Here is a 14,727-nt window from a genome sequence, read left to right on the forward strand (position 1 = left end):
TCTGCAACTCCTACATCTGAAACAGTGGTTGTCTTCCACTCCAAACTGTAAACTTCAGTATGATGTATATATTTATTGTGTTATACATGTACTTGTATACAGATATTTATTAAATACTTAGTTTGGGAGTTTAAAAAGAAAATTATTTTGAAATGAAATAGTAAGGTCATAATACAACTAACATTTCAGTACTCTTATTCCTCTCTATTTAGTTTTCTTGAAATATTATTTATCAAGTACAATTGTAACATTAAATTGTAACTTTTTAAAATAAAATTGAAAGTTGTGGCATAATTGGGCTAAAATTTTCTTTTCCTTTAAAATTTCATTCTAAATTGTATTTGATTTTCTTTTTTGGTTGAACTTTTAATATTTAGCAAACTAACACAATTTATTTAGTAAAGAAAAATTTAAAAATTTGAGGAAGGAACATGTATTCTATAGTGCACTATATTTAATAAGTGACCTACTTTTGACATCGTTATTAAAAAATAAATATTTTAGTTTATCCATGATGAATATTACATGAACAAATTAGTGCTTCTGTCACTTTAGATGACAATATATTACACCCCCAACAATTTATATGGTTCAATTTTTTAAATTGTATATCTTAATGTACTTAAAATGAAAGGGCTGGGTTACCAAACTAAGTTGTAGGACTAAATGCACAATATCCTATTTCGATAACTTATTACATATATGTCATCATCATAAAACAATAACTTCTCAGTAAATATATATTTTTTACTTTCATGGCTAAATGTTATTATGTATATGATATTTTTTGTAAAAATTCAAATTTAGTTTTCACATATATATGAAACAGTTCTTTAAGAAAATTATTTTACAAATTGAAATGAATAATATGTCTGGCTAAAGATTAACATATGAACTGACTGCTCAAGCTGAAGAGCTGGTCAATTGCTCAAATTCTAAATTTGATAAATGAATAGATATATTTAATCATAATAAAAAATTAACTTCTCAGTACATTTATATTCTTTAGCCAAAATTAACTTTTATTTCTAAATGTATTTAAAATAAAAGGGGTGGGTTACTGAACTAAGTTGTATGACCAATTGACCAAAATCAAATTTGATAACTTAATAAATATTTGTAATCATCATCAAATAATATCTTCTCCTTTAATAAATATTCTTTACATTTTTTGTTGAATGTTAGTATATATATGACATATTTTGTAAGAAATGAAATTTAATTTTCACCTAAATATGAAACAGTTCTTTAAGAAAATTATTTGCTAAATCCAAATGAATAATATGTCTGCCTAAAGGTTAACATAAGTGAATTAATATCAACGAATTAAAATAACTTTTTATTAATTATCGAAAGAATAAAAAATTGATTTATGATATATGATTTTGGAAGGAGATTTAGACCAAATGGTTGTAATAGGTAATCTTAGACAATGTATAGTGCCTCCCTTAATTATAGTCGTCAGTCTTCACCGGCCTACATCTTGTTTGTAAAAAAACTTCATATATATATATATATTGATATAAAAATTACTTTCGCAAAATTAATATTTAACATTTAAGAGAAAAATCTATAACAAATCGTGATTTGTTTTAATTATAATTAATAATATGGTTGGTTGAAGATGCATTTGATTTAAATGCTTAAATTCAAGAGACTATGGAAATTCATATATATTATATTAATAAATATTGTTTTTTTCCTTTTTTTCCTATGATGGTGTGCAATATTATAATAATATAAATTATTAATCTACTATTTTGGTTAAAAAATTGTATACTCATTCAAATCGATATAATAAAGAATTGATATAATGTTTGACCGAATATATGGGTTAGTTAAATTCAATAAATGCATAACATAATTTATAGTTATAAAAGATCTCTACATTTTAATTAAAAAAAGTTTAACTGAACCACATACAACCCAATTGCAGTTGCAAGTTCCAGATATTGAACAGGCAGAGGGAGAGCCGAGGAAAGGGGTTGTCCAGTAACTTCAACAAACTGAGAAAGGGGTTTCTTAGGTTATGAGCGGCTCATTGCGCATTGTTAAAGGTAAGATGTTCTTTTTTTCAATCTTTACTATTTGTTCATGTGTGCAATATATATGATCAATTAAACTATTAGACATATATGTACTGACGCAGGAATGAAAAGAATGCAATTGCTATGTACTGTTTTTGTAGAAGCATATAACAAAGGAGAGCTGGTATGTTGTTTCCTACTTTGTGATGACAAATCCTTATATTAAGGCTTGTACTTGTACTTCAGTTCTATTTGAATTTGCTTAGTCAGTATAATTAATCTATTTATATTTTCCCGATTCAGCCTTTGCCTGAGGAGTTTGAAAAAATTGTGGGAAATGAATTGACCGGAACAGTGTATCTCCGGGTTAGAAATGGTGATGCATGGCAATGTTCGTTGGATAGTGCCAATGCATGCATAGGAAGTGTTGGAAAAATTATGGATTTCTATGCAATCAAACCATACAATGTCTTCCTTCTTGATTACAAAGACCATGGACGTTTTCATGTTCAAATATTTGATGGTAATACGGTGGAGATTGATTACCCACTAAGGCCTATTCAATATCATAAAGTGTGCGGTACAGGACGTGATCGGAAAATTATTAGTCCGGCTGAAATTGAGAAACTGGCAGCAAGGTTCTTCTACAATGCAATGGGTGACAGCCGCCTAAGTGACAAAGTTTACATTGAGGGAGAACACCTTCAAAAGAATGCTTACACTCAGGTTACATTTTTCTCAATCGAATGTCAGTTCTGCTTGCTATTTCTACTATTAAGTTCAATTTTAATTCTATATTGGTTAGGTGCTGCCCAATGATGTAATCGCCCGATTAAATGTACATGAACAAATGACCTGGGTTCAGTTATGCCTGAACAAAAGTACTTGGATTATAAACTTTAAATGGGAGAATGGGAATTTGCTCTTTAACAAAGAGTGGACAAAATTCTGTGAATATGTGAACTTGAAAAAAGGGGATGTTTGTGTGTTTTCGCGTACAGAGCATTCGCAGAGGTTGAATATAAGTATCATTGACAATGATAATGACAATGAATCAAAAATTGAAGGTATATTTGCAGATCTTGATCAGACCTCAAAAAACTTTAACTATATATGACAAAATTGTTAACCATGTTGTATTCTTCCTGGGTAGTTCATGGAAGTGAAATTTCAGCCAAAAAATGTTTCAAAATAGTTAGTCATTACATGCTGCATGACGGGAATCTGGTAACGTAATTGCATAACTTACATTTGTTGTAACAATTTTAGGGAGTGGCTAATACATTTATGTTCTTCACATCTATATTTGTATTATATAGGAATTACCATCAAAGTTTATAGACACTTATGGTTCAATGCTGGGTGACAAAGTTAGGCTGTCGTTTGGTGACGGGTGGCAGTACATTGCTAACTTCTCTAAGCACAATAAAAGTTTGTTCGATTTGGATGAAGTTTTCAACAATTATTCTGTGAGGGAGAGTTTTTGGATTTTCTTCGATTGTGTTGGTCCATCAAGTCTATACTTAACAATATTTAACACAAATGGTATGGATATTCTTCATTCTGCACCCACTAAAATGTCTTTGAAAGAGCTGGGGAAAAGACTGTGTTTTGAGGTTACTGATATGTCTACGTCAGATTCAGATTCTTTAGGTACTTTTCATTTTAGTATGTAGTATATTACCAAAGAACCATACAGAATAACCAATTTTGTTTGCTTTATAACAGATGCTCAGTCGGAGAGATCGCCAGGCCAAACAACAAGTACAACAATACTCTGTCCATTTAGGTAGGATGTCTGTTGGCCTTTATGCATAATCAATAGTAATTATTTTTTTTCCAGGATTGGTTAATCACATTTCATCAGGAGGAAGTCAATTACCTGTGATTTTGCATGATATGGCTGAGGCAAATGTCGAGGAAGGTACCTTTGAATTGATGCCTTAATGACTTCTTATAGTTTCATACGTATGTGTATATTTTATGCGGGTGATCGTTGGGATGTATGCAATATTATAACTAATTATTTGTATTCCAGGATTGGTTAATGAGATATCATCGGGAGGAAATCAAATACCTGGGATTTTGCATGATGCGGCTCAGGAAAATGTGGACGAAGGTACATTTCAATTGTTGGGTTAATGACTTGTTATAGTTACATAAGTAATTATAAAATTTCATGCCGCTTCAGGACCCACCCAAGCAAATCCAGAAGTATATTTTGGTGAAGAAGAAAATACCCTTTCCTTCACAGTAACTCTGTTGTCGTCACATGTTGATCAAAGAGGACACGGAGTGGTAAGATTACCTGTACCCAATCCTTGTAAAAATGTAATAATGCTTAATCCGTACTTGTCCCCTTAGCTTTTTTTTATCTTCCATATAGTATTTCCCAAGACACATGCTCCAAGTATTTCGACCATGGACCAAATCTACTCTCATCAGACTTCTATTTGGAGATGGTACTTGGTATGTCGCTGTTCAGCGAAAGAGGAAAACATGCCGATTTGGATTGTGCTGGAAAGATTTCACCTACGACAATAACTTTGTTGCAGGCAACAAACTACGATTCATTTACCAAAATAACTACGCATTCAGAGTTGTAATCCTTACTAAATTGCACTTCCAATCTGGCATGAAGGTTATTTGCACTTGAATTCGGTACTTATTTGTACTTTTGAAGTTTGTTACATTTGATCAACTATTCACATTTTAATTATACCCCCTTTCTTCACCTATTTCTACAGTTATAGGCCTAATTCTTCTTTATTATGTTACATGTAAGATGAAACAATTCTGAATACATTTGTAGAAGAATAAACTACTACCAATCTGTAACGTAATTTACAATATATCCATATTGTTAAGAGCAAAGTATTTAACACGGTAAAACATTTTCCCATAATCAGATTTACATAATTACTTAATAACAATAATGTTTTCCTACACATTTATAAATTCAAACAAACTAAGCCTTTGGAAGGCCGTAAAAAACTTCTTTGTAAACAATGTTCTGGGTGATATTTGTAGCTGCACCAGACTCATCATCAACAAATATAGTGAGGCCAGTGGGTGAGGTTACTCGACTAATAGCAACATAGTACTGTCCATGACTGAGCACTGACTTAGGTAAGTATAGCCCAACTTTCTTCAGGGATTGACCTTGAGATTTGTTGATTGTCATGGCATAGCAAATCTGTAAAGGCATTTGTTTCCGTACGAATTTGAATGGCATCTTTGTATCTGAGGGAGAAAGCTCCATACATGGAATGAAATGCTTCGAACCAACAAACGTACCACAGATTACTTCACACTCCACACAGAATCTCAGGAATTTGGTCACAATCATCCTTGTACCATTACACAAACCTAGGGTTTGGTTCAAATTACGCATTAGCATAACAACAACCCCAACCTTCATTTTCAGATCATGAGGTGGCATCCCAGCTACATTTAAGGAGTTCAAATATTTTATTGGGAAGGCTTCATTCATATCCTCATCTGTCCCACCAAATTCCTCTGCAGCATCAACACTAAAATAGGACACAGATTCTCCGGGGAGCTTGTCTATAATAAACGAATTGAGGTGGCCCACAATCTGGTTGGTAGGGGTCAAAATAGCTCTCTCGCTCAAGTACTGTGTACTCTGCCCTTTGTGAGCAAAATTAGGATACGTGCTACAAATCATGTTATCAACTGTGTTTTCAGTTTGTACGTCACAGAACTGAGACGAAATCAAAATTTGATTTTCAGTGACTGGGAAATTGCAGACTCGAGGTGGACTGACCTGGCCATTACCAATGTCAAGTACCATTTTGAAAACTTTTTAAGCTCTTCACTTTCACTATCACTCTCACCTTGTTTCAAGCGCATATTTTCCGTCAGCAAGAATACTTGGCAAATGGACCACAACCTTGACCTAGTGATACAAATAGCTACAATATCAGCACGATCTCCATACCTAATTACTGGGAGGATTTGACGGAAATCACCACCCAGAACTACGGTAATACCGCCAAACGGCATGGCATAATGTTCTAGATCAACAGCTTTCATGATATCCTTTCACGATCGGTCTAGGCATTCAAATGCGTACATGTGCTGCATAGGCGCCTCGTCCCATATTATTAGTTGTGCTGCTTTATGAGTTGCGCAACATCTGAATCATGGGCAATATTACATGTTGAACATTCATCAAGAAATATTGGAATTTTAAATCTGGAGTGCGCAGTCCGACCACCGGGCATTAATGTGGCAACAATCCCTGAAGAAGCAACTGGAAGCATAATTTTACCTTGTGAACGTAACTTACATATAAGAGTTCTCCATAAGAATGTCTTTCCACAACCCACACTACCATAAACGAAGAAAATCCCTCCAACATTAGTGTCAATAGATCATATTACTGTCTGCTCCTCTGTACAGTCCTGTAGTAGCTTGACAGTTTCATACTCCATCTTCTTGGTGTCATAGCTTGTCTCTTCAATTATCAAATTGTTTGTTCCATTGTTCAAATAGTTGCAAGGAGGTTGAGGCAACTGATCAAATTTCTTCAAGGATTTACCAACTGACCGGAGCAACTCATCTATTTCTGCAATATTTGATATCTAAAACTATTTAACAGCATTCAACCAATTATAGAAAAAATGAAGAACAATTAATGGACTGCATTTTTAGGCCACAAAAATTTTAAAATTTGTCCTACACTCTAATGTAAAAAGGTGTCATACCTCCTAAAGCATAGAACTGCAGTTGCATGTCATTAAGAGTGAATAAGGTATTTGGACAACTTTGACGTCGTCTGAGTAAAATGTCATCAACCATGCTCTTCCAATGTGTACTCCATAAAGTCTTCAAATCAGTGACTTTACAATTGACAATAATATGGACAAAAAGCTGTCGAACCTGGGGAGGTAATCCACCTGTAGAAGCTTGAGTCAACACTTCATGCCATTCTTTATCATCGTCAAGTAAACCATACTCTTTACAGGCATCGCGAAATGTACTGTAATATACTCCATTAACGGTACGTAAAGACTCAAAGGAGGTGGCACCGCGTACCTTCGTAAGCAATAAACGAAGAAACCAAGGCTCACCCGTACTGTGATGCACATAACATAATCTACCTATTTGAAAACTACGCTTCCTCATGGTCCATTTCCTCTCACCATCATTCCACACATAAAAATGTGGGATTTCATCATAAGTGTACTTCCGTGCATTAACATCAACAGAGTTTAAATAAAAAAAGGCTTCCAGTTTACTGAACTTGTTCTTCTCCCTGACAGCAACTTTCCCTAGCGCTTCATTGGCACGGAAGGTGCAGCTTTTGTCACCTGGTAAGTGAAATTGAAGTCTCTCAACAGATATACTTCTATGATGGATAGCGAAGCCAAAAATCCTATAGGCTGATTCAGCACCGCATAAATATCTCCCATCAAAATATGCATTTATCTCATCTATTCCCCCTCATCAGTGTCATTCGCTTGCCTTTTTCTCTTTCTCTGTACATGAATGGTAGCACGATCATGGCCTTTTAAACAGTATTGAAATAAATACTTAAGAATGCGTGCATGACAACATATTTCCACATTCATATGGCGTTGATACTTGACTACGAGATCCCGATTGTATGGTACTACCCACTGGTTGTCCAGCTCAGCCTTCCTTACAACAGTAATGTTTGTCCTGTGTCACATATATATCGGGAAGCCACTGTCATCAAAAGTAGTTCGAGCACAGTACCTGAAACCATTCAATTATTACAAAGTTTAGGTATTAGGGTAACTTACTGGATTCTGAAATGACAGAAAAAAGGGTATGCCTATATCTTACTTTTTTGGAAAATGACGTATGCAACGTAAATATTTCATGCATGGAGACTTTACATTTTGTAAACCACATGGACCGTGGATCATAAATTCCTTCACGGCTGCATAACCAACCGGATCTAATAAAGGATCTGGGATTTCTGCGGATACAAAATTATCCACATTCTGCTTGAGGTTTTTTTTGAATCAGCATCTAGCCATATTAACATATGTACATGTGAAAGGCCTCTTTTCTGAAACTTGACGACATACATAACTGCAAAACGGGAAAATTTAGATTATATTGGCAATATGCAAACAAAAATGTAATTAGAAATTAAACTAAGAAAGTCCTGGTAAACAATCTTACCTCCAATACAAACACCAAAGTGTTTTTTGTCCTTAATATCTAACATTAACTGATCAAGTTTTAGCCTAAACACCCTTGATATGATGTCAGGACAGTTTGGAGCAATGGAACCAGGCACATACTCCATCATCTTCTGAATTTCATCCCAAAGAGAATTAGAGGTCATAGTCAGGAATATGTCAGGATGTCCGATGTAACGGCATACGGCCAGCGCATCATGAAAATTTTGTTGCATGTATCGCTTTGAACCAACGTAGCCAGCTGGAAGAACTATACCTTTACCGGTATTTGAACTGTCCACATCACCTCTGCTAACAGATCTATAAATATTGCTGTATAATTCATTCCGTAAAGTAGTTTGGTGAGTACGGATCCACCATAGTCGTGTCTGTTCAATGGTAGAAAAAGCATCTACCATATACTGTTGAAATAGTCTTCCACCTAGCCGAGGAGTCAAACCTACAATACAACTTTCATTATTTATTTTTGGGGAACATAAGAAACATATATTAATTTCTAAATATACCTTACCATTAGACTCTCTAATTTGGAAAGTATATGAGTAGTAATTCTTCAGAGGCAAAAAGCCACGTGGTTTGCAAGAACTATCAGCAGCCTTTTGAAATTTAATCTTAGGGTGAAATCCATCTTCTCCACGTGGAAGGAGTAAAGGGTACTATAAAGCCATCAACTTCGGATGAACATAAGAAACACAGACTAAACCTTTACCTTTTTCATTAACAACTATATCACGGTCGCCACAGGTTTCTTCAGTGTCACCAACCATAATGCCAGTAACTTCATCAGTGCTAGAAATATGACATTCTCTTCCACTCTCAGATCTGATAACTTTGAGTGTAATCTGCAGCTCAACTATTTCATCGCTTTCATACAAATCACGCTGCGGCCTAAACTCACCAACCAATTGATTAGTTTCATCTAACATTGTTATAAGACCTCGTACAACCTCTTTATCAACACTTTCTCGGTCATGAACACTAACCCAACGAAGACGATTATCAACTTCGTTAATGGTGTCATAAATGTAAAGTTGACAAAATTTGGGGGTTTCATTGTCATTCGTTATTAAAGATCCAAAAACATGGTGGTTCTGACCATTTAATCTGTATACATAACACGCCCTTCCATTGTTAATTGAATGATCTATGTTTCCACCAGGCAAAAATTGCATTGTAGAGCCGTATCAATCTATGAAAAGTAGGACCTCTTTTCTTGTCGTTGTATAAATCCAGCAAATACTCAGGGGTAGGAGGGATTAGAGGCAATCTCACAGCACCTTTCATGCAACAAAGAGAAAATATAGGACATCCTTTAGTCACATCTTTATTTACCCTTTCTTCCTTCCACATCTGAGCATGACATTTGGAACATATGGCAGTAGGACCACCCAAAGAAGCATACTCCTCAGGAACGACACGTCGCGGTGCACATCTGTTCTGCATCAAATTACAATCCGAATTCATCCCATCAACAATGACTTCATCATCACCATCAAGAGACCAACTAAGACAATCTGCATCATCTGCATTTTTTTATTTTAGTTTGACAAAATTAAATGTGGATACTTTTTTAGGAGTACATATTTGTTTTTCTTACCACTTGATTTACAATCCCTTGCTTCATATAATCTGATCCTTCAGAATCATCAGACAAAAACGAAGGAGCAACTACATTCGGACCTACAAGAAAATATTAAATGGTAAATCATAATTACGTAAGACATAACAATGACGCAATATGACATTCATTTCACCTTCATTAAAGTCATTACTTTCTTCCTCATCATCACTAACAATCTCATCTGCGAATAATTCTCTACCAAATCCAAGATAATTTTCCTTCCCTTTCCGGTTCAAAGGTTCAAGTCCATTTAACGAAACATCATTAATGTTTGATCACGTTTCCTCTGTTTCATAATTAAAACAACTATTAATTAGTTATTCCTGTTACCATAAGGATAGACAGAAAAAAGCTTAACAATACTAGAATCTAATATTTACCTCTCAACATATTTCTAGAAAATGAGGCGCTACCTGAATTTGTTACATTTGATAAAAGAGTTATGTCCTGACTACCTTCAAGAGGATTCATGTAGTTTACTCTGCTATTTGATCGGGGAGTAACAACAGGACTACTACATTCTACCAACCAAATATTAAATGCATTACTGCTTCATAAACATAAAATATCAGTTGCTTTGCAAGATAAACACAGAGTAAATTAAGAAAACAAACTGTACTTACAGCTGTTTGATTCAAGTGGCCTGACCTAGGCAAGTCACCAAGTTTCCTCCTCTTTCCCACCAACCTAACAATATTTGACGTGGATTCCGTCAACATACCTGCATTACAGAAAAAACAATGGGTAGTCAGAACATAAGCCTAAGTATGTTTGCGGTTTAAATTTTGTAAGAATTAGAATCTGTACTTTTAGGTGTTTTGTTTTGGCCCCCACTACTAACTATTGCTGGGGTAAACAGAGGTGATCGGTTCGTCTTGGTTGACAGAGTATGAACGTTGGCCATTGATCCTGTTAACACGGGTGCTGAACAAACACAAATAGAAGTCTTACTTATATTCACACATACAAAGAGAAGGTATTCAATAACAACAAACTTACCTGTGGTAGTACTCCTTACCTGTGGAAGAAGATAAAGCACAACGATCAGCAACACCAAACTCGACAACCAAATTCTCTTTGTTACGATTCAATTGTTTCATTCTTCTGTACTTCCGACCATAATCTGCATTCAAATCTTCCAGGTTAAAGAACTTGTCACCTTCTTCACCACCCATACCTTGCACAATGAATCAACCCGTACTCAAATTGAAGAAACAGGTAAGAAGACACAGGTAGGAAGCTATTCAAGCTACTCAACTACACACATGTATACACAATATTCAAGTGGGTGAAGACACTATTCAAAAGAGAGGGAGAAGTCACTAATTAAGCTAAACAAACTAATTAGAATTTGAATTTCAAATTCAAAAGTGTATAGGACACATTCTTACCTTCCAAGAGAAGCTTCAAAAGATTTCAACATAAGCTTTCTTCTCATCCAATATATTCTTTATTCTCATCCAATATGTAATTTTAAAAAACTAATTAGTGGTAACTTTAGTAATTTTTTACAACTTGGTGGGTACAATGCTAAAAAGGGGTGGAAGTTACAATTCAAAAGGGCCAGTGGGAACTATTATATACATAGATATATATATATATATATATTGTTAGATTACACAACAATGTAGAAGGGGGTTGAATACAGTGTTAATACAATAATCGATTTAACACAAGTATGTAACAAAGATCAAGTATATTCAATAAAGTCTGTTACAATAAGAACTGTTGTTCTCTCTCAGTGATGAACAAATATCACTAAGAGCTGCTAGGTTACAATATATAATTTTCTCGATAATAATAACACATATAGTGTAAACCCTAAGTCTGTGTTTATATAGTACACAATTACAAGATAACTTCTAATTGATATGGAATACAATTCTTTCACCTAAAATATATCAATCAGATATCTTCTACAAGTCTTCCAGTCTTCTAACTCTTTTCGTGCATATCTTCTTTTGTTTTAGTCTCGATCTTCTACTGTAAATCGGCTTCCTTCCTTATATGAAAGTCTTCCCGCACTTAAGTTCTGATATGACCTTAAGTTCTGATATTAAATTCTGACTTCCAGTAAGTCCTGATTTCAGTAAGTCCTGATATGTCCTGTTTGTTAAGATCTGAAAACTAAACATGAATCATATTAGACAAGATATCTCAAATATATCTAACAATCTCCCCCAACTTGTAAATTAAGCAAAAAATACAAGTTAATAGATTTGATGATGTCAAAAACATTTAAGTACAAATGCAATAAGAGTTTAACTAGATAACTAACTACAACTTACAATCCTTGTAGCTTTTACCAATCTCACTGAGTCAATCTAAATCCATAATGATTCTTGACAAAGCTTGATATCAGCTTTTCTTCTTTAATCCTCGGGACTTGAGAGAGTGTAATCTTGACTTGCTTCATCTCTTCATTCTGACTTCCAATCTGATAGATTGCAGTCCTTGAAACAGAGATATGGTTTCTTTCTAAACCATCATTCAGTCTTATTACCCTAGGATGAGAAGAATCTTCATTGTAGCACATACATTTCTCATTCAGTAACACTTCAAGCTTAGTCGAATTCTTCTTCATTGGAATTTCACTTCCATCATCTTCAACAATATTAGGAATGAATTCTGTAACTCTTGAACCAAAAATTCTTGCTTTATCTCTTATGGTCTTCAATATGAAGTTTGACCATCTCCCGGTAATATCAGACTTTACCTCTAAAAGGTAATGAAAGAATTAAAGTTTTTCAATGATTTGTTTACCACATCTGATTCTGACATCTGATATGTCCTTCGATCTTCAAGAAATAGAATCAGATTTTCCTTAACATTGTGCTTGTTATGAGCATCCAGTACCACTTCAACAGACATAACCTTATCAAGATGTTTCTGTGTAATATCTTCAAGCGGTCAGTCAGTCAATAGAAATGGATCTCTAGTAGCAACTTCATATCCTGTTTTGATCTTAGCTTCATCAGAACCTAGTCCAGCCCTGTCTCTTGGTTCTCTAGCATTTAACCCAATAGTCATGAAAGTAGACAGTAATTGGTTTTTCTTTGGATCTGATGGTTTGACATTTTTCCACAGAAGTTTCTTTTTATCAGCTACTTCTATTTTGTCTAAATCAACTTGAGCACTGTCAGAGGTTGACTTGATGACTTTATCAGAACTTGTTGTTTCAGTTATAGCTTGCTGTTCTTCACTCTGAACAACTTGAGCCTTGTCAGAGGTTGTCTTTGATTCTTCATAAATCTTCCCTCTTCAGAGTTTGAACATCTTCATCTTCAGCAAGACTGTCATCAGTAACTTGAACCATTTTGCACACTGGCTTTATCAGAATTTGAGGAATTTTCATCTCCAGTGGCTTGGTTGGTTCATCAACTTTTCCTTTCCCTTTGTCTTTGGGATCAATCTTAGATTGTGATCTAGTCTTGGCTTTAAATGCCTCAGAAATTGACTTCTCCTTGATCACAATGCCTTTTTCCTTAAGCCTTGGATATTTCTTTGCAACAGAAGCTTTTGGCTTTAGATTTTTCTTTTCAGCTTTAAATCTACCTTCTTCCTCCTTGAGATTTTCTAAATCCATTCCTGGATTATGTTTCAGAAATAATCTTCTAGAAATTTCCTCATCAAGTGTCTGAATCTTGGGATCCTTGGAGTAGACAGTAGTCTGCTTTCCCTTGAGCTTCAGAGTTTGCATGAACTTTTGAGAATCTAGACTTCCACCTTGTATCAGAACATCAGGCTTTGTCATCAGACTTTGCTCATCAGAACTTGATATCATATTTTGAGTTTCAGTACTTGCTATCAAATTTTTAGTTTGAGCAGCTTCAGAACTTGTCTTCTTTTGAATAGAAGATTTGCTTGCATCAGTAATTAGTTTCCTAGAAGAAACCTTGCTGCTTTGCCCTTTACTTTGAACTTGACCTCTATCCTTGCTAGGGTTTCCCTGGTCATCAGCTTCATCATCTTTCTTCTCCAGTATTTGATCATTAGAGCATTTAGACTTAACTATCTTCTCCCCCTTTTTGGCATCATCTGATAGTAGGAGTGAGAGAAGAAGTTCTACTGAAGATTGAATATCATTCAATTGAGCCTTTTAAGAAACTTGATTTTCCAGGACCTCGGAAATTTGGGCCTGTTGCTTCTCTTGAGCTTTCTCAATTGCTTCTACTTTCTCAAGTATAACTCAGGATATGTCGATTCAAATTCAATATTTGTTTGTCAAATCAGCATAAATTATTAGTAACCACAATTTTAATCAAAACATTCATCAATAAATACAGTTCAAGTAGATGAAGTAAAGATTAACAGGCTTCAATAAGAACATTCACATGCACATAATACGAGATAGACAAAGACTAAATCTTGCAATCAAAAGAAATTCCATTAACATATCAAAAGAGTACATTTTATGAAATTTGTAGATTATATGCAAAAGATTACACGATAATCCTAGTCTAAGATTGTCAACATTAACAACCTTGGTCTAAGAAGGAAAGTTATCGATTAGTTCCTCCTACTGCTTTCAAATAGCACTCCAAGACGGATGATCCGTTCTTGTTGAAAAAGAGCCTCTCTCCATTCTTCTTCCAGGTGATCAAGATGGAGTTGATAGTCCATCTGAAGGAACAAGAGATTTTTCTGAACCTCTTGTGGAACCAAGTTCCATATCTCATCAGGAATGGCAGTGACGTGCCATTCCTGTTCCCAGTCACCATAACTAAACTCGACGTCGAAGTTTTCATAGTTCATAAACATGTTTACAAGAGCCATTTTTATGAAGGAAGAAAATGGTGAGAATTAAAAGAGAGAGAATGATTTTGTGTGAGAATAAAAGATGATATGTCTGAGATGAAATGTCGGTTAAATAGCCAAT

The 14,727-nt window shown here is 34.6% G+C and overlaps 2 protein-coding genes across 2 annotated transcripts; both read right to left on the reverse strand.

The window, feature by feature from the left end:
- Nucleotides 1-4,995: 4,995 nt before the first annotated feature.
- On the reverse strand, nucleotides 4,996-6,083 carry LOC141721732 (uncharacterized). The gene is made up of 2 exons (XM_074524832.1): nucleotides 5,815-6,083; nucleotides 4,996-5,704 (listed from the first exon to the last, which is right to left on the reverse strand). The coding sequence occupies exons 1-2, from the start codon at nucleotides 6,081-6,083 to the stop codon at nucleotides 4,996-4,998; spliced, it is 978 nt and encodes a 325-aa protein (XP_074380933.1).
- A 71-nt stretch (nucleotides 6,084-6,154) lies between these two features.
- Nucleotides 6,155-11,023, reverse strand: LOC141721793 (uncharacterized). The gene is made up of 14 exons (XM_074524935.1): nucleotides 10,867-11,023; nucleotides 10,656-10,772; nucleotides 10,468-10,569; nucleotides 10,229-10,369; nucleotides 9,982-10,071; nucleotides 9,825-9,907; nucleotides 9,433-9,664; nucleotides 8,937-9,371; nucleotides 8,208-8,666; nucleotides 8,074-8,114; nucleotides 7,927-8,023; nucleotides 6,758-7,363; nucleotides 6,434-6,618; nucleotides 6,155-6,334 (listed from the first exon to the last, which is right to left on the reverse strand). The coding sequence occupies exons 1-14, from the start codon at nucleotides 11,021-11,023 to the stop codon at nucleotides 6,155-6,157; spliced, it is 2,925 nt and encodes a 974-aa protein (XP_074381036.1).
- Nucleotides 11,024-14,727: the final 3,704 nt, after the last annotated feature.

Source organism: Apium graveolens, chromosome 1 (genome assembly GCF_009905375.1).
Source record: "Apium graveolens cultivar Ventura chromosome 1, ASM990537v1, whole genome shotgun sequence".
Taxonomy (NCBI): Eukaryota; Viridiplantae; Streptophyta; class Magnoliopsida; order Apiales; family Apiaceae; genus Apium; species Apium graveolens.